Source organism: Hippoglossus stenolepis, chromosome 17 (genome assembly GCF_022539355.2).
Source record: "Hippoglossus stenolepis isolate QCI-W04-F060 chromosome 17, HSTE1.2, whole genome shotgun sequence".
Lineage (NCBI taxonomy): Eukaryota > Metazoa > Chordata > Actinopteri > Pleuronectiformes > Pleuronectidae > Hippoglossus > Hippoglossus stenolepis.
This window is the reverse complement of record NC_061499.1, coordinates 19,009,248-19,032,440: the sequence shown is the minus strand read 5'-3', so window position 1 is coordinate 19,032,440 and position 23,193 is coordinate 19,009,248. Positions and strand designations below refer to the sequence as shown.

Genomic DNA, 23,193 nt, shown 5'->3' with positions numbered 1-23,193 from the left:
TGCTGCTCTCCTGCCTCAACACACCAGACCTTTTAGACTTGTCTGCACCTCCTGGAGACTGTGAACTTACAGCTGCTGCACTTCCACATCTGAACATCAGACATCGAGGATGGTGATGGATTCCTTTGCGTGCAAGACCCTGATGAGTTTAATCATCATCTGCATGGCTCTGCAATATGGTGAGAGACTTGTCTTATTGGTTTAGATTGTTTTTTTTTTAAAGTAGCTGTGATTGCATTACCATTTTTTGTTTAAAATTTGCTTTCAAAATATATTACATTTGGTTGTATAAATAATATAAACCAGTTCTTTCTTAATTATGGGCTGTTTAAGTAAGGGTTTCAGTGGTATGGTTAGAATTTGCTGAGCAATGTTTCATTATCAACAATAAAGGATTTCAACCTTTAAAATGCTTTCACACCGTAAACTAAATGATTTAATTTGACCATCTGCAGGAAGATTAGATGCAATACGAGAGCTGGCCTCATCTTTCCAGTTACTTTAATAAGTTACCCACCTTTTATTGAAGAATTATCACATTCTTACCACAGGATTACTACTACAACCACCTTGAACTTGCAGGATTGTTTGACTTGGGTTAAGTTCCATGACTTATATGATAAATAGCTTCCAGAGTAATCACAGCCACATTTGTTTGAGACACACTGATGGGTGTTAGCTCGCAAAGTGAGTTTGTGTGACAAGCATGAACTGCAAAGTCATAAAGCAAAGCATTAGTTGGCGCTTTTTAATCTCTGGATCCTTTGTGTTTTTCTAGGTTGTGGACACCCCTTATCAGAGCGGGCAGAGCTGCAAGCTCAGGCTCCACATTCACAGCATGTCAGGACCAAACGCTGCTCCTGTAGCAGCTGGGATGATAAAGAATGCATCTACTTCTGCCACCTGGATATTATCTGGGTCAACACGCCAAGGTGAGGCTGCTGATTGCTTCAGATCCTTACATCTAGCCCCTAACACCCAGACCCTAATGCAAACTTGACCCTAACACCCAGCAGCAATCAGGGATTATTTCTAAACCAATGCCTGATTTCTACACCCTCTCAGCAGAGTTGTTGCTAATACATTTCCTTTTCCTTTTACAGTAAACTGATTCCCTATGGTTTGGGAAGTCCCCCGTCTCGCCGCCGCCGTTCAACCGACCGTTGCAAATGCGGTAACTCCTCGGATAAGACTTGCACCAGTTTCTGTCATAACAGGTGAGCCCTCTACCCTTCTAACTTTTTTCCATCCACCTAGACCTACACCACAGTGAATCGTCATCACGTAGCCTCCTTTGGATGCTAGATATTATCACAGTAGCTTTTCTGTCTCTCTCCACTTTTAGTCAAGTGTAACAAGCCTGAGCAGTATGTTGTTGTAAGGGACGAGTCAGTGAGGAGACAAAAATGATTCAGTCTGTGATAATGTTACAACATTATGAGGGTAGCAGTCGCAGCGGAGGGAATGGCCCGCATTTCCCTAGAAGGTTGAAAGAAATCACAAATGTTTATTTGCTATTTTAGGAAAGTTTAGAATGTTTGTTACTTCCTTACAGTTACTGACGCCATAAAACTGCCACAATGGATTAGTAACCATCTCTAGATCTTATCCTAGGTGGTGGTTTGTGAGGCACGCCCTGCATTTCTGCCCATAAGGCATCTAAAAATATATTAGCTAGGAATTCAAAGGAATTTGTTCAGGCAACCCTAAACTACTTTTGCTTCAAGTAACATGATAATGCAAGACAGGACCCACATTAATTCCCTGAGGTACTTGGAGGGTCATGTCCTTGTTTTAATGCTCTTGTTCTCTCTGTCCACAGCTCTCAGAACCCAAGCACTGATGTTTTGGGCTCCTCAGTAAAATCTGGAAACATACACAGCAACACACTGCTGCAATCTTTCAGGTGAATGAGAAAAGAATTTACAGATGTACCTTTAAATCCATATGTTTGGTGGCCATTTTAAAGATGTGACAAACCTCTAACCTGCTATTCTTTGATTTTTTTCCCCCTGCAGATCTGTGGTCAAGTCCAACATGGCCATCGCAAAAGACGTTCTGTCATCAAACAAGAGCATAGCTTTAGTCAAGATGCTCAAGGGCAGAACGAGGAGATAGAGGATTGAAAGGAAAACCAGAAGGGGTTTAATTGCCGTGGATTCAAATTCATGGACAGGGGACTCCTCCAGCGGCCTTCAGTGCGGGCACCAGGGTTCTACAACATTTCAAGACTCTTACCTGAAGGCAGGGGAAGCACGTGGATCAAGCCTCTGATCAACAAAATAATGCGATCCTCAAGATAGAAATCAAGTCTTATGAAAGGAACAATGCTGGGTGGAGACGTTAAGAGTCATTTCTTGAACTCTGCTTGAACCTTTCCGAACCTCATAACGATCTACATGCCAAGGAAGGATCTGTCAAAACCAATGACATGGGAACTGACTTTGGGACAATTGTGCAACCACATCAAGAAAAGGCTTCAATGACCAAATGGTGACCAGTTGTTTGGTTACTCTGGACAAAGCTCTGGGTTGACTCATCTGTAAGGATACTTTTAGATCCAGAACTTATCTGCCCTGAGGATTATAGGATCATTACATATTCCAGAGCTGTATAAACTCTATTTACTTTTTCCATGGATACTCAAATGTCCTTGAAACTATTTATTCACTCTTCATTGCTGACCTTTGGTTTGGTTTAACATTCCTCTGTATCAGAGCAGATATCTGCTGTTTATGGCAAATTAGCCAACAGCTTTTTAATTATGAAGCTTACTTGAAGATGTCATCTTGCTGGCACACACTGCTACGGTGAACTGAAGGCCACAACTTTGGGATTTACTTAACAAACAATCAGCTTTATATTAGGTCTAGTAGGACTATTGTGTTGGTTACGTGTTAACTGCATAGCTCCTCTTTAATATTTGATTGACGTTAAGAGTTTCACTGATGTGCTGCATGTAAAAAAATGCTGTTTTTCTCCCTCTGACAAATTCACACTTACCTTCTCTGCATCGGCTCTGTATCCATTGACTCCATCTGTTTGACCTCAGAGATCAGGAAGTGATACACATGGACATTGTAACTCATGTAACTCAAATACTCATCCTCAGTGCCGTGCATGATGGCTACTTCACCAGCTTACTGTTTACTGTTGAATGCTGAACGATTTAATTTATTTATTTTCTAACTTATTCCAACATGTATTTATATTTGTGAATGATCCGCTGAATTGTGTATGAGAAAATAAAAGTGAAAGAAAGTATTCTTTGGCCCAATTGTGTTTTCATTATTTGATTTATGCCATTTTTATTGCTGTGTCACTTATCCTCATTTACAAATGGCATGAAATAGTGTGAACTATCATTTGAACTTTTCCAATACTGATATGATAGTCAAACTATTTTGGGATAAAATACAGAATTTCCTCCTGGAACATGCGTGTGTACTATGACTGTACACAGCATTTGACTGATAAACATAAAAGCCTGATGAATGCTGGAAAGTAATACAAGTAAGTAATAAAGGTTGCAAACTTTTGCATTCTTTCGAAATACTTTTGCGTTATCTCACAATAGTTTCCAGTTCCCATCATGCAACATCATAATTTCATCAAGTGTGCTATCAACTGTATCCATGCAGTTGTCCTGTGTACAAGAAAGAGCTCTTGGTCTAACAATTTGTTCAAGTTCACTTTAATATATGTTTTCATGCCTATTGAGGAGTGGTACTATATCAGCGTACTTCAAACCCATTTCACAGGTTCACTCGATGAATTGATCCATGCTGTGGGATTGCACTGGAAGGAGATAAGCAGAAATGTGCAATGTATTAGAGTATGGATATCCAACAAGAGCCTGTCGGGAGGCAGGGCTGGTTCGGAGGCATATTTTTAAATGAAAGCTGATAACAAAAAGTCAGTGCAGCTTACATCTACTCCATCAGGCTCAGGTCGGGTGCGGACACAAAAACAGAATACCTGTCGGGATCAGATCAGGCTCGGTTAGTTTTGTCTTGGGCTCGAGAATAATTATCTGAGACCCTAACCGCGCTCTACTCTTCTCTCTAAGAAGGAAAAGTAGATGAAAAGTATTGGGAGGTAAAAGTATAACGTAAAACTATTGGCAGATAATGCAATATGTATTGTGACATCAAGCAAAAGTATTGCAAGAACACAAAACACCATTTAGGTGCTCCGAAGAGTCCATACTCCCGCTGAAAAAGGCTAGAGTCATTAAAAATATAAATGGATTTGATGAGAAATCTGTAATGAATAAATACATGCAGTTGTAGCTGAACTCCAAAGTGTCACTTTATGAACCAAGGGTCTAATCAGTATCAAACTGCATTTGCTGGCATGAGCCTATGTGCATTATAAACTATGTTCAAGGATCAGAAGAGAGTGACCACCTCCTGCATGTCTCTGTCCATAAAACCCTCATAAGCCCTCACTTGTGCAGACAGAGGGCAGGAATGTCTGCTTTGAAGTTGTGCTTAACATTTAACTGCTGAACGGCCCCACAGTGAGTAGCGAGAGCAAAATAAAGAGATGTATGCGGTTACTACACACACACACACACACAATGTCTTTGTCTGTAGTGTAACGTGTGGTGCTTATCTCCTTGTAGTGGGTTGTCTGTCCCCTCGTCGCTCCGCAGGCCGATGTTTACTTTAGATAGTCTGTTGTGCGAGAGGAACATGAGCTCAGAAAATGTTTAATAAGGAGGATGGTGGCGACTGCTGGCCTCCTGGTATCTGCAGGATGTCCTTGGTTATAGGTCAAGTGTTTCAGGAATGACAGACAATGAGAATAAGTGTTGTATTAGCACTATTCAAACTTCACAATCATCTGTACAAGAGGTTTCATTGCTCGTATTTTGGTGAGGAAAACGTGATCAGCTCCTGTGTTGGAGTAGAGGTGGAGGGATGACATACAAACTGGGTCAGTTTGACTGCAGGAACAACATGCACCTGCGTCTCCATTAGCCTCACGTGGTGACTTCCTAGTTATTTACCATGACGTCGGTATGAACTCGCAGACCCCCAAGCGTGCACTACAGAGTGTGAATAGCTGACTCAGAGAGTGGAATGAAAACAGGATGCTTTTTCTGCATTCCTGCTGAATTCCTTTAGTGCAGGAGAGACGCGGCGGAGGAAGAGAAACACAGGAAAAACAGGAGCATGTCTGCTGTTTGCTCAGGGAACTGATATGGGCTGGATGGAGGAATGAGATTGCAACCTTAATCACACCGTTGTCATAACACGAGCCGCATTGTTTTGCTTTGTTTTAGTCTTTAAATGTTGTTGGTTCCCTGACTGTTTTTTCTCCTCTAGATGCTGGGTGGTAGTAAATCATGATTATGCGATTGAGGCTGTTTGTGAGAGTCTCCCTGGGGCCCAATTGGAGCAGTTGTGTTATGTTTTTGAATTCACATTTATATGTGACAGAACAGCTTGTTTCATGATTTCATAATTTTGCTGTGATTTAATTTCATCAATACATTTCAACAGTAGTTGACCAAAATAAAATGAGTAACTTTTAATGATTGAGCCATTTGCATTTTTTCATTATCTTTATCTTTAACCCAACAATTAAGTACATTTTATACATTTTGGGGTTAAAACAAACAACAACAACATGCTGGGTCAAACCCATCAGCCTTACTGGGCTGTAATAAACACTGGATCGGTTCATATTTTATCCACAGCTTTGACTGTATGAGCTAAATGCTAATGTAACGTATTTACATGACCACATTGACAACACTAACTTGCTATTGGTTTGCAGTTATAATGTTTACCTCGTTCACCAACTTAGCTTAGTGTGTTGGCATGCTAATGGGTTTTAGCTAGCACTAAACACACATTGCTATTGTACAGATACTCTATAGCAATCTGGATCAAAGTGGTGGACAAATCCAAAACGTGGCAACATAAAGAATAAAGAAACAGAAGAAACGAAAAGACGAAAGGCAACGTCAAAAATTTCCCATTTTTCTCAAAGATGTTTCTGTCATTTTAGGTTTAGTTCACAGATGTATGTTCAAGATGATTGACAACTGCTACCGCAGCTCCTTTCCCTGATCACAATGCAGGATCTGGCTCCTAATGCACAAGATGGCAGCGTTCGTATACAGGATATGTTGGCGACATTTCTGGATAATGGGTGGAGGTGTAGACGTGTCGCCCATCTAGCCTATGCATGATCTAATGAAACAATTTTATACACAAGGGTATAAATCACAATTGGAATTACAAATCAATAAATGTTGGGGCAAATATACATAAAAAGAGGCTGAATAATAATAACCCCATTTTATAATAATAATTATAAAATGGGGTAAAAGTTGTTATATTTTATTTTTCTAATGATGCATAAGAAAGTGCAGGAAGAAATGTTTGGTAAATACTACATTGTGGGATGTGGAAAAATTAAAAAATAAATCCCTGAAATAGTTTCTGACTTCTAAAATTAAGACAAACCTTAAAGAATAATTTGTGGCTTTGTGTCTGAACAACAAAAATTCTTGCAACATCCACTGTTTTTGTTGCTGTTGCACAGTTCTAGTCCGAAACGGTTACAATTACAGTAAGAACCGTTGTTTGCCACATTCCTTCTCTTCCTGGTTTTGTTTGCAAGGACTGGAGCGGCTTGGGGACAGACTGGCCTATCAGCACTGCCGGTCCAAACATGCATGCTGCTACCAAAACATGAAGTCTAGCCGCAACCGAGCCACCAGGACAAGCAGGAAGGAAGCAGGCTCGGTCAGGAGCAGAGGGAGAAGTTTCACTCAAGGTAACTTTCCAGTCATTTCAGAGCAAAGTGTCATGACTTCAGAGAACTGGCTCACAGTGAATAAACACTCGATGTTATGCATGGAAGACATTCCTGGATGCTTCCTCACCAAATTCAAATTAATCAGATTAATCATTCAAAGACAAAAAAATGTCAAACAATATGAATATTTAACAGTATACGTGGTCGATGTTTCCTATGGGACATGACCTGCCTGCCAGTAATGGCCTCAGACAACAACACATTCCCTCCCCCAGATGAAAACTTGTGTCTTTATGTTTCAACACTACCTTGCTGGCATGCCTGTACTGGATGGCATTCTTCACAATATGGTCTAGAGATGGTCTAGAGATGGTCTTCGCATCCCATGTGTGCGGGCACACGTACACGAGATACAGTGATAGCTGCACACGGTGCGTCTGCCGCTCAAATTGCAACAGTATAAACAATGTCTGTAAAATTCTGTAAACGACCAGCGTCCTCCGAGCGACACGGAAGATTGAAATCTTAATTTGCCATTCAGGCACCTGACGATGGCTGGCTGCTATCTCAGCAGGTAAATGCGGGGCAGGTGGATACGTGACGAGCTGTGGCAGGAAAAGTTTGAACGAGGCAAAGGGACGATGTTTACATGCACGTCCACAAAGACCTGATGGACAAACACTGTGTGGATGATGGCAAACACAATGAAATCTATACATAATTAAAGTAAATATATATGTTTTAATTAAAGATAAACACGTAGACATACATGGCATGTCGGTTACAAGTACAAAATTTACATTAAAATTATTTATTAGAAAAATATATTAGCAATTCAAATAAATTATTGATTTGAATGCAATTATATAAAATAATAAATTATGCTTTTTACTCTTTCTTCTCTCATAGTAAAGATGAGGAGAGAACTTTTCTGTCTGCAAATGAAGAATTGTAACAGTTAAGTTGCATTTTAAGGAAACCTTATCTCAAACTAAGACCAGCAGGTCCACACATATTTAACACATACAGGAGGGATGTCTTTCTCAGAGAGGGACAGGGGCATGGTGGTAGTTTTCTTCAAGCTTTCAGTTTCCTTTTATTCATTCATCCGCAGCAGGCAGAGGCGCAGAGACAGTGACAGCAGATACATGCCAGGCATGCCAGCTGATTGCTCGGGTGCATCAGAAAGGACGATCACAGACCTACACAGCTCATGTGATTTAACAACCACAATAACACAAATTGACTCACAACCTTGTCTGCAGACGTCCACACAGATTCCGGGGACTTTTGGTTTCTGACATGCAGTGAGAATTGTGGGACATTCTATACACATATTCTATGTCCAATCATGTCAGTTTCCCACAGGTGAACATACAGTCCACACCTTATGGATAATTAAAGTAAACCAGACGTACCTGACTAAGAAATTTTAAGAAAAGAGGTGAGATCATTTTAACATTATAGGTTATTGAGGTGTACAATAGTAGCAATTGTATCCAAAATCAACAGGACAAAGGGAAGGGGGTGAATACTTTCTGAAGTGTTGACGGTGTCCTGATCTTATATTAATAATATATGATCATAATAATATGTTTCTGAGTGTGGTGTCGATGGACACAACACAGCTAAAAAAAAAGTTTGTATGAATTGGTTAAAGATAACTTTTATCTGACTTTTGTTGGACACTAGAAAATGAGGGGAAACCCAGAGACAGAAAGAGGGAATAAGTTAATTTAAATAAAGGATACCACAGTTGCATTGGATGCATCCTACACCTCTTAGCAACTGTTTCAGTACAACCTTTTGAAGGCGAAGGAGGACTGACAGATTGAGGAAAAACCTGGTGACATAACAGCATACTGTGACTGAGTGTAAGAACTATCTGCAATGATATTAGCCAGAAATAAATTCCTAATTCCGTGTGTGACTCGATACACTGAATACAGAGTTTTTGAAAGCTGCAGCTCACCAGAATTTGTGGCTCCCCAACCGCAATTTCTTCCTAGGAAAACCTCAGAGAGGACTTTTATTCATTCAGAGATCTTCCATTAAACTTTGTTTTACACTGGACTCATAACAGAGACTGTAGATGCCTAAAGAAGGTGGTTGATGTTTAATACTCCACAAAAGTGACAACATGCATTTGTGTCCCGTATTCAGAATGATTTTACATGGCTGGATTCTTGTTTCACTCATGTCATCGCTAACTTCCTCCACACAGGACATCGCCACAAAAGGAAGTGTTTTGCCTTCCCACCTGCACATATAAGTCATTCAATAAGAATTTCTGCCTCCATTCTTCTCCACGTGGGGTCTCCGCTCAGTTGATTATTAAGTGCTTCCTCATCTCCTCTAACCATTATGTGGACCATAAATCTGTGACACCCTGCAGCCACCTCCAGCATCTGCAAATAGAGAGAGTGAGCGAGCACTGGATCACTGCATCTGTTCGTTTATTATACTGAAACAGGCATCAGGCACACAGTTTGTTTGATTTTCTGGAGACCCTCGCACTCCTGCAGACCTCGCCCTCCTCGACTCACACCTCATTTAACAAAGCTGTGCTTGTTTGCCCAGCCGAGGAGATTAACCGGCGCACCAATTTCCAGAAGATACGATCTTTGTCAAGAGCTGGTGACTTCCTCCGAAGTTGAACGTCACTTTTGAAGAAGGTCAGGTATAAGTGAAACAGGCATGTCGATTACACACAGGAATTCTTTTAACTTCAGAAAAATACTTTAGCATATTGATTCATATCATCCCCACACAAGGTGTAGCCGAGTAAGTTTGGAATTTTCTGTGTTATCACTAATGTCAGTGAGGAATGCTGATTGAAATGTGATGATGTTATTACTAACAGATGAAGATCCCATGACAGAGAAAATCACTAATATGGTAATAATCTGAAGAGTGGATTGCTGATTCACAGTGACACACACACACACACACACACACACACACACACACACACACACACACACACACACACACACACACACACACACACACACACACACACACACACACACACACACACACAAACACGTTTGTACAGCTGTCTTAGTGAGGACACTCATTGGCAAAATGAATTCCCTAGCCCCTTTCCCTTACCCTAACCATCCAAACTAAATGCCTAACCCTTAACCTACAAAGTGAGGACCGGCCAAAAGGTCCTCACTTTCCCAAAATGTCCTCACTCCGTTGGTCGTAGACTCAAACTGGTCCTCACAAAGAAGCTGTACAAGAGCACACACACACACACACACACACACACACACACACACACACACACACACACACACACACACACACACACACACACAGAGAAATAAAAATCTTACTTCTGAGAAAGGCCTGGGCACCGTAGTTTTCCAGTAAATGTTTCTCAAACAGGAGGAACTATGTATTTGTTCGGGAATGTAAGAAAAAGGATTGATGCACAGCTAATCTTCAAGTGAATTGTATGTGTGTGTGGCCTGACTGATGTGTAATTTCTTTGAAACACTGTCACCAGAAACCAGAAAGTAATAGTTTGACATAGTAAAGAAAAAAAATATGATATTGGATTGTTATTGTTATTGAGGAGCACATGGTACCTTTTAGACTTGTTGTAGCAGGTAAAGCATAGTTGATAATTGATAAGATTAAAAACGGCTGTGTTCCATTTAGTGTCTCAGTAAACCATCACAGTGAGCACCACAGCAGCTCAGTGCAACTGGCTCAGCTGAATGGAATGTAGCCATCTCTCACTGTTGTAACTAACACCTGTGCTATGACATGTTGGCATTTCTGTTAAGAAACTAGTCTTTTAAAGTCGTTCACAGAAAATTCTAGCATCATATACATTTTTACTCTATTTTGCACAATTCCCTGTTTGTTAATGATCATTGGAATAGTTATACAATCTGAATCTTTTTGTTATTTTATTTTATCACCAACATTTCTTCAGCTGTCTTCATTTAAAATAACTTTGCTGAAGAATGTAAACAGGTACCAGGTCACTGTTGAATGAGGAAGACAACTTGTAAAACCACATCACAACACCACCATCACCTTATAACAATATCATGCATAAGTCAAACATCAAATCATTAGGAACTTCTGATAATCTCTATCCATTTATCTGGTAGGACAACACGAGCAAGGGAGGACAAAACATGAAGGCATGACATAATCTTTTCAGTTTTATTTCAGTCAATGAAATAAAACTGCTGGATTGTAACTCTTTTTGTAGTGGCTTTGAAAATCTAAAAACAGACAAAGAAACAATAAAGCAATTTACAAAATGTAAAACACTTAAATGCCCCAAAAAATCTTTACTTTGCCTGTAGTGGCTTGACAGAAGAAGAGAAAGGTATAAAAAGTATAGATGCGATCCTCTTTAAAGAACAGTTCACCCTTGAGGAAAATATACTTTAAAAAATGTTTTTGTGAAACAACCCTCTTGCACTGGTGACGTATTTGTGCTAACTTTAACTCAAACCCATATGAGTCAGTCTCAGGTGTCAATTGTGTCATAATCTGTTTTATAGTATCAAGTAACTACTTTAAAATCAAATATTAGTATGATAAGAACTACCGAAATGACAAGATAAACATCTGGGTTATATTGTTTGTAACTAATTTGTAAACTGACAGAAATATCTGTAATTTTTGTTTAGTTCAAGTAGGTTACATGGCGGAGCTGTAGTTTATTGTGGTATCTCTCTCTCCACTTGAAGTGAGGCTTACCAGAAAATATAAAAGCACAAATTAAAGGAATATTTGTCGTACTTTGTTTATGGACGGGTTAAAGAAAAAGATCTTGATACAGCATGTAAACACATAAGATACAAAGATATTGAATCTTTTTTTGTTAATAAACATTAACATTATATTAATAATATATGTTTTAAATAAAAATATATATACTTTTTAAATAAAGTGGCACTCCCACAGTTACAAATTTCTCTTCTTGCCGAAACTTTCTTCTCAAACATTTGATATTCTGAACCTAAGTATCACCATCTCTGTTTTTCTGCAAACCAGGACACCTTGACCCACATCTCAACTCATCTCATCCGAAACATTACCTGTGCCTGAGGCAATCTGCTCGTCTACAAGCCAACATGCCACGGTTCATGGACGATCAGAGAATGGGAGCGGTTTGCATTGCAATGACACCCTTCATTTGTGCCGCCTACTCAAACCGCAGTAAACACAATTAAGCAGCTAATCTCCAAACATTAACACTGCCTCCAGGTAGTACATGACGACCATCCTCGGCATGAGAGGAACTAATGTTTCCAACATTCCCATCAAATCCTGTTTTAATGTGACCTGGGCTCGTCCTTGTTTGACTCAGATTTTTCCACTTTTAACAAGTTGTTCATCAAAAACTGTGGGAGGTAAAGACATGACAATGACCTTGTTCACAAAGGAAGGTGAATTCCAACGGGTAAATTCCATCTTAGTTCTAGACACTAACATGTCATCATTGTAAATGTGGAGCAGCTATTGCTCCGTTGTTGAATGTTTATCCCCTCAGAAACATTACAGACACTAGCCCACACCTCAACCTCTGTAATGTTTATCCCCTTAGAAACATTACAGACACTAGCCCACACCTCAACCTCGTCAATGGACACTCTGACAAATTCCATAACTTCAGACAGCTTTGTTTTATTTCCGAGCCTAAATATACCTGACACTCTGCAGATCTTTGGGTAACTAATTATAGTCTCAGGAATCTCCTCTTAAAACAAAAACTCTTGCCACAGACAACAGTTTTATCAAGTTCCCATGAGGCTCCCCGTTTTCTCCACATGCTCCCATTCTTAGCTTTATCGAGTGGGAATGCCCAGGATGATGACCTTTATTCATGATGACTGGAGAGGGGGTGGCAGGAGGAAGGGTGGATCCAACTGGGATATGCCTCGTCATGGCAACAAATCAATCTGCACATTTTTGGAATAATATTGGTTTCTAGAGTCTTGGCATAAGCTGTTTCCCAATTTAGGTGTAATGCTGCAGGCTGCTTTTAACTCCTCCAAATCCTGATGAAAAAGCTATAGGGCCAATTGATAAAATGCTGAGCTAAAGGCTAACTTGTTTGCTTGTCAAAAGGAGCTCCCGGAGCTACTTACTGTTTTCTCTTTGTTCTATAGTTTACTCGCCGTGTAAACTACACACAAATTGAATTTTTTTGTTCAATAATAATTCAACCAACAAAGAAACAGTTATCTAGGCTTGTGTCTGGCATAGTCATGAATGACACAAATTTGTGGGTAGAAATTAACTGAAACATGAAAAAAACTCAGTTGTGTCTTATGATGCTTAGCCTGACCCTTACCTTGTAGAGTTACCTCTGCCAACTCTCAAACCTTGGAATCTGATGTTTACCCTTTTCCAGCACTGGATGCTGATAATGATGCTGATAATGTCAGGCACGTTTTCGATCAAAAAATCTTAAGTTTGTTATCTGACTTGATTTTAATTACAGAGGATGTCTTAAAAGTTTCATTATCACAATGAGGTATTCTATCTTGCCTTTCCAGGGTTGTTGGCAGGGGGAAGCCAGTGAATTAAAGAGGATGATATCAGCTGCAGTCAGTAGCTGTAATAATATGGCTAATGCAGCTCATGACAAAATCCTGTTTTTCTTGGACTAGGTGGTCGGTCAGTCTCCTGGCTATCAACATGGCTAAAAGCTGAGGGTTTCTTTTTAAATTTGGCCCAAAACAAAAACATCTTATGAGTAAACATCAAAGAAGCTCTAGAGAGTCACTTTACAATTCCACTCTAGTCCATGAGATTGTAATACATGCAGAAGGTGCTAGGAGCACTATAATCGCTATTTTTATATTGAGAATAACTGATCAACCATTTGAAAATGACAGGAGCTGCTTGTAGTGATAAACACACAGAGAAAAATAGTTATAGCAAAAAATAGGTAAAGCACTTGGTTGATAAAGAGACACATTATTGTTTCTGGAGTAGGTGGAGACCAAATCAAAGCTAAATGGACTAAATTAATCAGGTGGACACACAACTCCAAGTAGTGATCATTTTCATTAATCTGCTTTAAATTGCATTCAACCTGGTCCTTTTAAAGGAGAGAGTATACTAACTAGCTTAATGTTAAATCACCTCATACACCACATCTCTAACTATGATGGATAGATTACGAAAGGTCTTTGAGTCTTTCCAACACGTAATAAAGCAAACACTGTATGTGAATGTTACAATTTGAGACAGTGACACTGTAATGCTTCCAGTAACTGATGCTGTATTTCATATATCTTCTGTCCCCCTGTCTTCCCATCATAAAACTGTATTTGTTCTGTGCAGTCACATACTGTTTCTAATGTCTGAGTCCAGGTACAGACGATGTGTCATTCTTCACAGACATCCTTCCAGAAAACCTAACCTGATAACCTTGTCATTTGTGTTACATTTGCACAAATATGCCTCCTGCACTTTTCCTAAAGCCCTTTACAAGTTATGGAAACATTTCTAAACGATACTATTGACTTTGTCTGATTACGCAGACTCTCTTGTTTGACCTGTCAGGCAATAAAAAGGCTGACAACCTGTTCTCTAATTGTGTTAGTGTGTTGTGTTGCTGTAATATGACTGTTTTTAACATTAGTGGTGCATTTTCAACTATTTGCAACTGCATTTTCCGGAGCGTAACTTCTAATGTTGATGCTCTGTGCTCCTATCTGAGAGACGTTCCTTTTGTTTCCATATTATCCTGTCACCCATCGGACTATCGGCCACTTTATAACAACAATCGAACGCATCTGTGCCTGTCTTTTCACAGCACACATCAAGACAAAAGATAGAATTGACAAGAAAACTGTGTGAGAAGTCACAGTTGGGGTGAGATTTGCGTCATGTGTGATTTGTATCATTTCTCTGATCCTCAAAGATTGCGATGTCAGCCTTCAAGCTCACACTATCAACGTATTTCAATCTGCCTGTCATTTCAAATTTCAGTTTCTTGTATCTCTGTGAGCCACAGCTAAACCAAGCTCATTTTCCACTTTCTCAGGGTGGATTATATTGTCAGCTGGGTCAGCTGTGAGGTGCCTGTTTCTTTTTGAGTGACTTGGATGTAAATCTAAAGCGAGAAGAATAGGGCTGAGCGAACCATTTCCATCAAGAGCAATATTAAAATGTATGGATGTAATGTTTATTGTGAAAGCATAGTGAGGAGGTATGGAATAATTGATCTACCTCAGATTTGTAAGTGTTATCATGTGCAATTCTGTGATCATAAAGAGGAGTTTAAAACCACAACCTTCAATCAGGAGCAAAAATCAGATTTTAAACTATAAAGAAATAATAATGTGACATTTATAGAACAAGAAAGGTTTGATGATGCAAGAACAACTTCATTATCTCGATACGACATGATCATAGTGTTTTTTTCCTTCAGACACCAGGTGCTCAGACTCAGATGACACACCTTTGGACTTCATTCTGTGATAAGGGGCTTACTCCTCCAACAAGGGAACGTGAGCAGTAGCAGCAAATGACGTGGTGAAACCAGCAATAATACCTTGTTTGTGTTCTGTCATCAGATGTTTTTGTGACGCTAAAAGATTAGGAGTCTATTTTAATAACAACCTACTCGCTGGATCTCACACATTCCTCCTGTGTCCTTTTTATTGCTTATATTTTCGTATTGACAGTTCGTCTTGCTGTTTTTTCTCTGGTGCATCATGTTCAACGTCACAAACGCACCAAAACCTTCCGTCACCTTGTATAAAAACTGTTGTTGGTAGGTTTTTGGACCAGTGGAAAATGGGCTTAAGTGACACTTTTACCATAGTTGCTAAAAAGCCAGACATTTCCCTCAGGAGTTCGGGGGCGAAAGCAATGAATCTGAAAATAGAAGGGTGGCCAAAAACACAACTCCAAATGAATGTCAATAAAGCTCTTGGACGATTCGACAACTATGTCGCTGCAGCCAAGTGGTCAAAAGATGAGTTATTGCAGGTTTATCATGATTAACATAATGAACTTAAAGTATCAAAAGCAGCTAAAACTATTCAGTGCAGTGAGTAAAGGCCTATGCTTAAGCCTAGTAAGGCCTATACAACAACAAATATTTCCATACCCGCCTTACTAGGCCTATGCTTATGCCTAGTAAGGCCTATACAACAAAAACTATTTCCATACCCAGTGACATTGGAAACCTTACAGCCTGTAAAGAATGAAGAGTTGAAAATCCATGAGTGAAATGAGTGCGAGTTGGAGGTGTCAGTGAAGAAAATTAACAAAGGTTTGCTTTTCGCACGCACACCAAAAGCCAAATATGTCACGGTTTTGTATTTTTGAGTGTTTATTTTTACGCCTCTTTATGAAGAGTGTTTTCTGTTTAATTATTACCTCGTGTTTCTTGTACATCCTTGTGGTTATGTTTGTCTATGAGTTGTTTCGGTGTCACATGTTTTCTGTTTCCTGTTTTATTTTGTAGGCTCTGTTCCTAGTGTTTTCTTCACTTCCTGTCCTTGTGATTGTCTGCACCAGTCCTCATGTGTTCCACCTGTGTCCAATTGTCCCTGCCTTCCCTGTGTGTGTATATATGTGTCTGTGCTGCCCCTTGTCCTTGTCGGTTCGTTGTCTAAATGCCTGTCTTATGTTCCTATGTATCCCTTGTCTCCTGAGCTCCCGTCCTCTGCATCTCCTCGTAAGCTTCTGGTGTTTTCCCCTGTGTGCTTTTGTTTTTTCTGTTTTGACATTTTGAGATTCCTTTGTTTGTTGTTTCGTTCCTGTTGGACATTCACCTATTAAAAGGACACTTTTTGTTTAAACTCTGCATCCTGGGTCTATCTGCTTCATCGAACCTGACAAAAAAGGTGTAAGGCAGCAACTCCTTTACTGCTCATTAAAACTCATGTAAATACAGTTGAATACTTAATCTAGGTCTGTAAAATGAATTATGTTCTGATCATATGTTTGCATTGAAAATCTTATGTAAAGTAGGTCGTTTCTCCCCTTTAAATAATGTACTTACTTGCATTTGACCAATGCATCCATGTGTTTTTAATAACGCAGTTGACCTGCATGGACGGTTAAAGCCTGTCTACTCCTAATAGTTTACACTTGACTTGCTGACAGCATTATTTATATTTACATAGTATTTAGTGTTGCATGATGCAGCTTGCTATGGCAGATTACAATGCTGACAGAAAGGGAAAGTGTTCAGTGTCACTGCTCTCTATCATTGACTGATTTATAAAGCAAGGTCAATAATGAGGGTTGCAATCACGAGTCCACCATAATCTGTTGTTCAGGATGGCTTATCTAATTGTTTTCCTGTCTGTTTCCTGCACGCTGACACGAGGGAAGTGTAGGCGGCTCTATTATCAGGACAGTGGTTTCACCCGTGCACCCAAATATAACCCACATTTGTGTTTTTGCTGTTTCACGTTTTCCACTTGTATATTATGGTCATGCGTATAGACTCATTTGCACACAAAGTATGTTAAGCTGTCGTTGCATGCAAGAGTGTAAATTACACACCACACAATTTTATTATTATTATTTTCTGCATTGTGGCAGCAACAATAAAACATTTGGCTGTAATAAACTTCCAGCCAACTTCCCAGATTTATTATAGAGTATTCCTTCCTATAAATGGCAAGTACATATTACATGCTGGTATTACTTCAGTCACTGTGAATTACATGCAAACATGAATATGTTACTTTATCCTATAGGAAGGATAGCAATAATGCTCCCTTGAGCTATTCAAAAGGTGAACATTTCCACATCTGAATTCATCTTAACACAGTTTGCTTTGTCAGCAGAGGAAGGTTGTTATAATTTACCAACTACTTTGCTTTAAGGTTCAGCGATTAAAAGACATTTCACTACAGATTAACGTAAAACATGAATGCAAATGCTCCAACACAAATAAAAAAAGCCATGCAACCGAAACAAAACCACAGTGGAAGTGAGCAACAGAAGATGCTGACAATGAAAGAGTTCTGGCCCAATCAAACATATTCAAGTGCTTCAGTGGCGAACCTTCGCCTCCTGTTCACTTCCAATTAACATGAGCAAGGAGGCGTTCAGGTGGAGTTCAAGTTTGGTGAACTTACATTAATGCACTTGTGTTTGATGGCCTCTTGTGAAGATTATACTCTGTTTTATTTCTATTTTCTCTAACTTTACTGAAAAAATACAATTGTTAAATTACTTGTTAGATAATACATTGCTGCGGTTTTACTTAAGAGTTTTAATTTTCTGCTTATTACGTCTCCACATATTATAGTGAAATATACTTTTTACTCCATTTAGTAATATAGTTTAGTTTAGATTGAACTGTTTAAATGGACATTAGTGATCATTTCAAATGAGCTCCACCTCTACCATTTACATCATGTTCATTCAGCCTTATAATAACTCAACAATAGACCAATTACACTGCAGATATTTTGACACATTTTTTCACAGTAGAAAAATCACAGGCATAAATAATGAAATGAATTACTGGGACCCTTGAATAAAACATTGCTAATGATATCAGTTACACTTGGGCCTCTCCTTCTGCGACAACTCAAAATAACTGCTGTAAAAGAGACTTGTGAAAAATATAATACATACATTCATCCATTTTTCATTTGTCTATGTTTAATATGCAAATTTTACTGATAATAATTCGGGCTCCTTACTTACATAAACATTGTATAACTATGTTAGAGATGTACTTTACCCATTGGTGATACTGTAGTAAAGTATGTGATTGGGCTAATGATTTGTTGTGGTTAAAGAGTTGAGATTTGACAAAAAACTGAAGCTCTCCAATCTAGTCTAGCTGAATTTATTTTATGCAATAACAATTGACTAGCTATTTGGGACAGCTAATACTGTTTAGCTAGTAACTACTATGTCATTTATTGTATCTGCAACATGCTGCAGTCTAGTAACTGTGAAAGTCATAAATGTGTAATGACCCTTGAAATCCAAATGTTGAGCTCTGTGTTTTCCTACATACCATTATTAGTATAACATCATCAAAGCTTGACCAACTCTACAGACCACATATTTACCACATTTAGTTTTCCACACCTGCTCCACAAACTTTTCAGGGATATGACGAAATAAGAGGATCCCATTATACACAGGCGCTAAAGGCAGGGAAACACTGAGTTGACACATTTAAGCACAGTTACTCTTGTTTCAGAAGTGTTGTCTTCTATTTACTTGAACCGTCTTGTTTTATTTTTGCTTTTTATTTATTCCATAGAATTTGTACAATCTTTAATTTGGTAGATAAACTTTTCCACATGGAGTAAAGACATATACAAAAAAAACAAACATGCAAAAAATAACACATAAGACATAGATAGTGTTTTTCTATATTTTAGTTCTTAGTTATTGACATGGCTAGTATCTATGGTACTAGTGTGCATTAGTTGGTTGGTGTTTCTTCGTGTATTGTTGAACTCTGTGGATAACTTCTGCCAGTGTTCTTTTGTTTTCATGGTTCATCTTAATTTCTTTGCAGATTGTTTTCAGTTAGTGGTTCATTGTTTTCTTATCCCCCGTTCCGTTTTGGGAAGGGCTTTTTGTGTAGACCTTACGGTTATTAATAAAGATACTTGATTTTACTTGAACGCATCCTGCTGGTTACTTGTTTTTTGCCCGGTTTATTTTGAATTGTTTGTCCCGCATACCCTAGACATCTTAGGGACGTAACATGCTGCTTTGTTTTCATATTATAAATTTCACTCTTATCAAATTAAAATTTGTATTTTTATGTGGAAAACAAATTTCTCCTGGCATCAATGTCTGTTCACAGGAATATTCAATCTGATATGACTTTGAGCAGAGAGAAGCAGAAACTCTCTGTGAGCCATCCCCTATCTATTAATATGTAATGTTCTGAAATCTGACAGAAAATGTATTGAGTTGAGGTGATATGAATCAGCGCCTTTCCCCTCTCATTCATCCATGGAATTTATGGTCAGATCGTCCACATTTGTCACAGGAAATGAACGTCTGAAAAAGAGACGCAACAAAGGCTGACACATAATCCTAGTGAGTAATTATAGAATTGAAGATGTGGGTGTAGCTAATAAAACAGCACCATGTATTGTGCTGTCTCTATTCACTATGAAATGGTCAGAGTATCTAGCATATTTATAGTTAGCCTTTTTGGGGTTCAGAGACGCAGGTTTCCTCTGTTTGTTCACTGTTTCAAAATGCCATGGAAGATCACAATGCTGTCAAATTATTTTTACAAGAGGAAATTGTGGAAAATTACCAGAAAGAAAGGAAATGTAGATCATGTTCAAGAACAACATTTTGGTGGGGGTTTAGGTTGGAAGAAGGAAGAATGGGCCCGAGATCTTGATTATTAAAGTTTGAAAGAAAGGTGTGTTTTTTCAGCCTCATTGTTCCAGAATTTATTTTCAATTTATTGATATGTCATGATATTTAATGAAGTGAAAACACAATGGTTATTCCATTATCAGATGTGTCAGCAACTTTAAAGCTCTTTAATTGTGTTCAACAAAAACCAGACCACAGAGGCATCTCAGCATGTAGACATGTGTGCTGCTGTTTATGTGGGATTTTATGGTATAGTATTTCTTTACTAGCATGTGGACATGTAAAGTTGATAAATATAGTGGAAGATAGGCTACATAAATGTACATCAAGCACTTATGGGCCATATAATAATAGCCATTATGCTTGAAGATGCATGTTATTGGTTCATGTTAAAGTTGAACAATATAGATATACTACTGACTCATGCACGTTGCAAGTCATTTAGTGTGTTGCTATCATCATCTAGAACTAAATCACCATCTGTTTCCTCACTGTTCCAGCAAGTTGACAAAGAGGGCTCCATCCCAAATCTCATAAAACTCAAAAGGGGTTGAGCAGTGGCCCAGAAAATATGCCTAAGATCAAAATCATAAAAGGGTACTAAAAATAAATACAGTAAGAGGGTGGGATGCCATGTCTGGCACAGCAAGACTGGGTCCACCTAAAGGTCACGAGCAGAGAAAACAGAACTGCAGACTGGGAATTGCCCTGGCTGCTATTCTCACAGCAGGCAGCACGTCATGGTGTTTACTTCCTAATACCAGGCAAACAAAGGGCGCATAATTTTTATCAGAGTTGCATGAACTGGACGGCACCACTATCAGTTCTGGCATCAATGTGTTGCTCTGGGATTACTGCAAACATTACTGGAGTGAAAAAAAGATCTGAAAACTGTTTTTGTCTGTATTTCTTTCCTGTTTGTTCAAATTTGTACAAGAGATTAATGTTTAAAGGTTCAGTGGGTAGAATTTACTGGCATCTAGTGTTGAAATCACATACTGCAACAAACTAAATACTCTCACCTCACCCTCCCCTTTCAAGCGTGAAGGAGAACCTACAGGAGCCTGCAGTTAATGTAAATGTGTGATAGGTCCTCTTTAGACCCAGTGTTTGATTTGTCCATTCTGGGCTATTGTAGAAACATGGCAGTCCAACATGGCTGACTCCGTGGAAGAGGACTCACTGCCGATGTATATATAAAGGGTCAGGCTGAGGTAACGTGAACATAATGATTATTAGTTTTAGGTGATCATACATTATTAATACTACATGAAATGTACATCTACATTCTATGAAACAAACAATACTTCTTGATGCAATTACTTCTGTGATTATATGAAAAGACTTATTAAATAATTTTGGATGGAATTTTTATTACAAGAGTCATCCACACAAGCACTAAGTGACATAGTTGTTACCGGCCCAGTAGAGGGCGGACTAATCAATGCCACTCATCCATGGTGAACAGTCAAACATGTAGTGCACTCATGGCATGTAGTTCTGCAAATGACCAGAAGAGATCACAGTCTCCAAACTTTTTAAAATATGGGTCTACTGCGGAAAAAAGATGCATGGTGAGCTCATGTCCAAAGATAGCAGATCTTTCCCCTCACAAAAACTGTGGGACGTGAATCAAAAATACTTCTATGTGAGGTGAAGCAAAAGCTCATGTTTCACTGGATATTTTCAGCATAAAGTTTAAAATAAATAACGTTACTTTCTCACTTTCAGTCAAAATCTCCAATTATTAAATATATAAAAAATAGGTAATATCTACATCGCACCTGATTCACTTTGGTCAAATCAAGTACAATTGGACACAAAAGTTTTAAGCATTTTCTAGAACTGTATTACACCCTCGGGAATCTGGCAAATCAAACATAATAAAGAAACATATGTTAATCTATGACAACTATCTTTATTCAAAAGCTGTTTGACAAACACACTCTTCATCTTTTCTACTGCATTACTCATGTGAAAGGGTTTTATCTTTTCCATATTCAAGCAGTATCAATAATGAAATGGAGTGTGTCATATGCAATACCATATATATGTGAAAAATAAGAAAAAAAACGAATATATAAATGTTGATATATGTGTCGGTGCACTGTACAATACAAAGACCATTTTCTCCCTCAAAATAAATAAATAAATAACTGGGCTTTAAATGATCTGTATTTATATAGTGCTTTAACAGTTTTATCGACCGCTCAAAGCGCTTTCCAATACAAACCACATTCACCCAGTCGCCTGAACATTCATACAGCGTTACTATATGCTCCAAATTGTCTTTCACACAGTGCCAGCCCAGCCGATAGAGTGGACGATTCTATCCCTGGAGCCACAGTCACCCTTTACATTTGGATTTTCACATTATCCATCACATCTGTTCATCACTCAATCACACATCACACAATCTTTCTTGTACTGTCTGCAAGTAAACACTGTGGAAATCAGTCTTATATTAGGACCCTACAAACATTCAAATCACATTTCCTTTTGCTTAACATCCATGTGTAATCCTGCAGTGCAGTTTTTGATAAAATACACTGAATTGCAACAACCAGATTCCAGAGAAGTATTTTTCACAAGGCTGAACACGCAGAAGGTTTTCCATAAAGGCCAGTAGAGATGTATTGTTTACCATGCATTAGTTGATACACTTTTCTAGTGGGTTGCTGCTGCGGATATTAGCACATCAGTATTGAATATTTTCATATTTTATTGTAATATTTTTAGATTCTATTTACTTTATATTCTTAACTATCTATGGCATAAGTAACAACTAACTTAAAAAAATTCATTAAAATTATATAACATAAAAAGGTTGTAATAAATGGTTGGTTTCAAATTAACAGGAGATACGACAACCGTGGCGATAGTATACATATCCTCTGAACAAAATTCAGAAGCTAGGATATTAACTGGAACTATAAGAGATATGTTCACATCACAGCTGTTTTATCTGTTTTTACATTGACTTGCAGTTTATTTTAGGATTGGTTTTAAAATGTTCTTGATTACTCTGAAGACTCTTAATGGCCTGGCCCAAGGCTCTGCCTCTGATCCACCCATCTGCGT

The 23,193-nt window shown here is 38.5% G+C and overlaps 1 protein-coding gene across 1 annotated transcript; it reads left to right on the top strand.

The window, feature by feature from the left end:
* Positions 1 to 3,266, top strand: edn2 (endothelin 2). The gene is made up of 5 exons (XM_035182040.2): positions 1 to 179; positions 779 to 932; positions 1,104 to 1,217; positions 1,823 to 1,906; positions 2,019 to 3,266. Exons 1-5 carry the CDS (start codon positions 110 to 112, stop codon positions 2,116 to 2,118), a joined length of 522 nt encoding a protein of 173 aa, XP_035037931.2. The 5' UTR covers positions 1 to 109; the 3' UTR covers positions 2,119 to 3,266.
* The last annotated feature ends 19,927 nt before the right edge of the window (positions 3,267 to 23,193 follow it).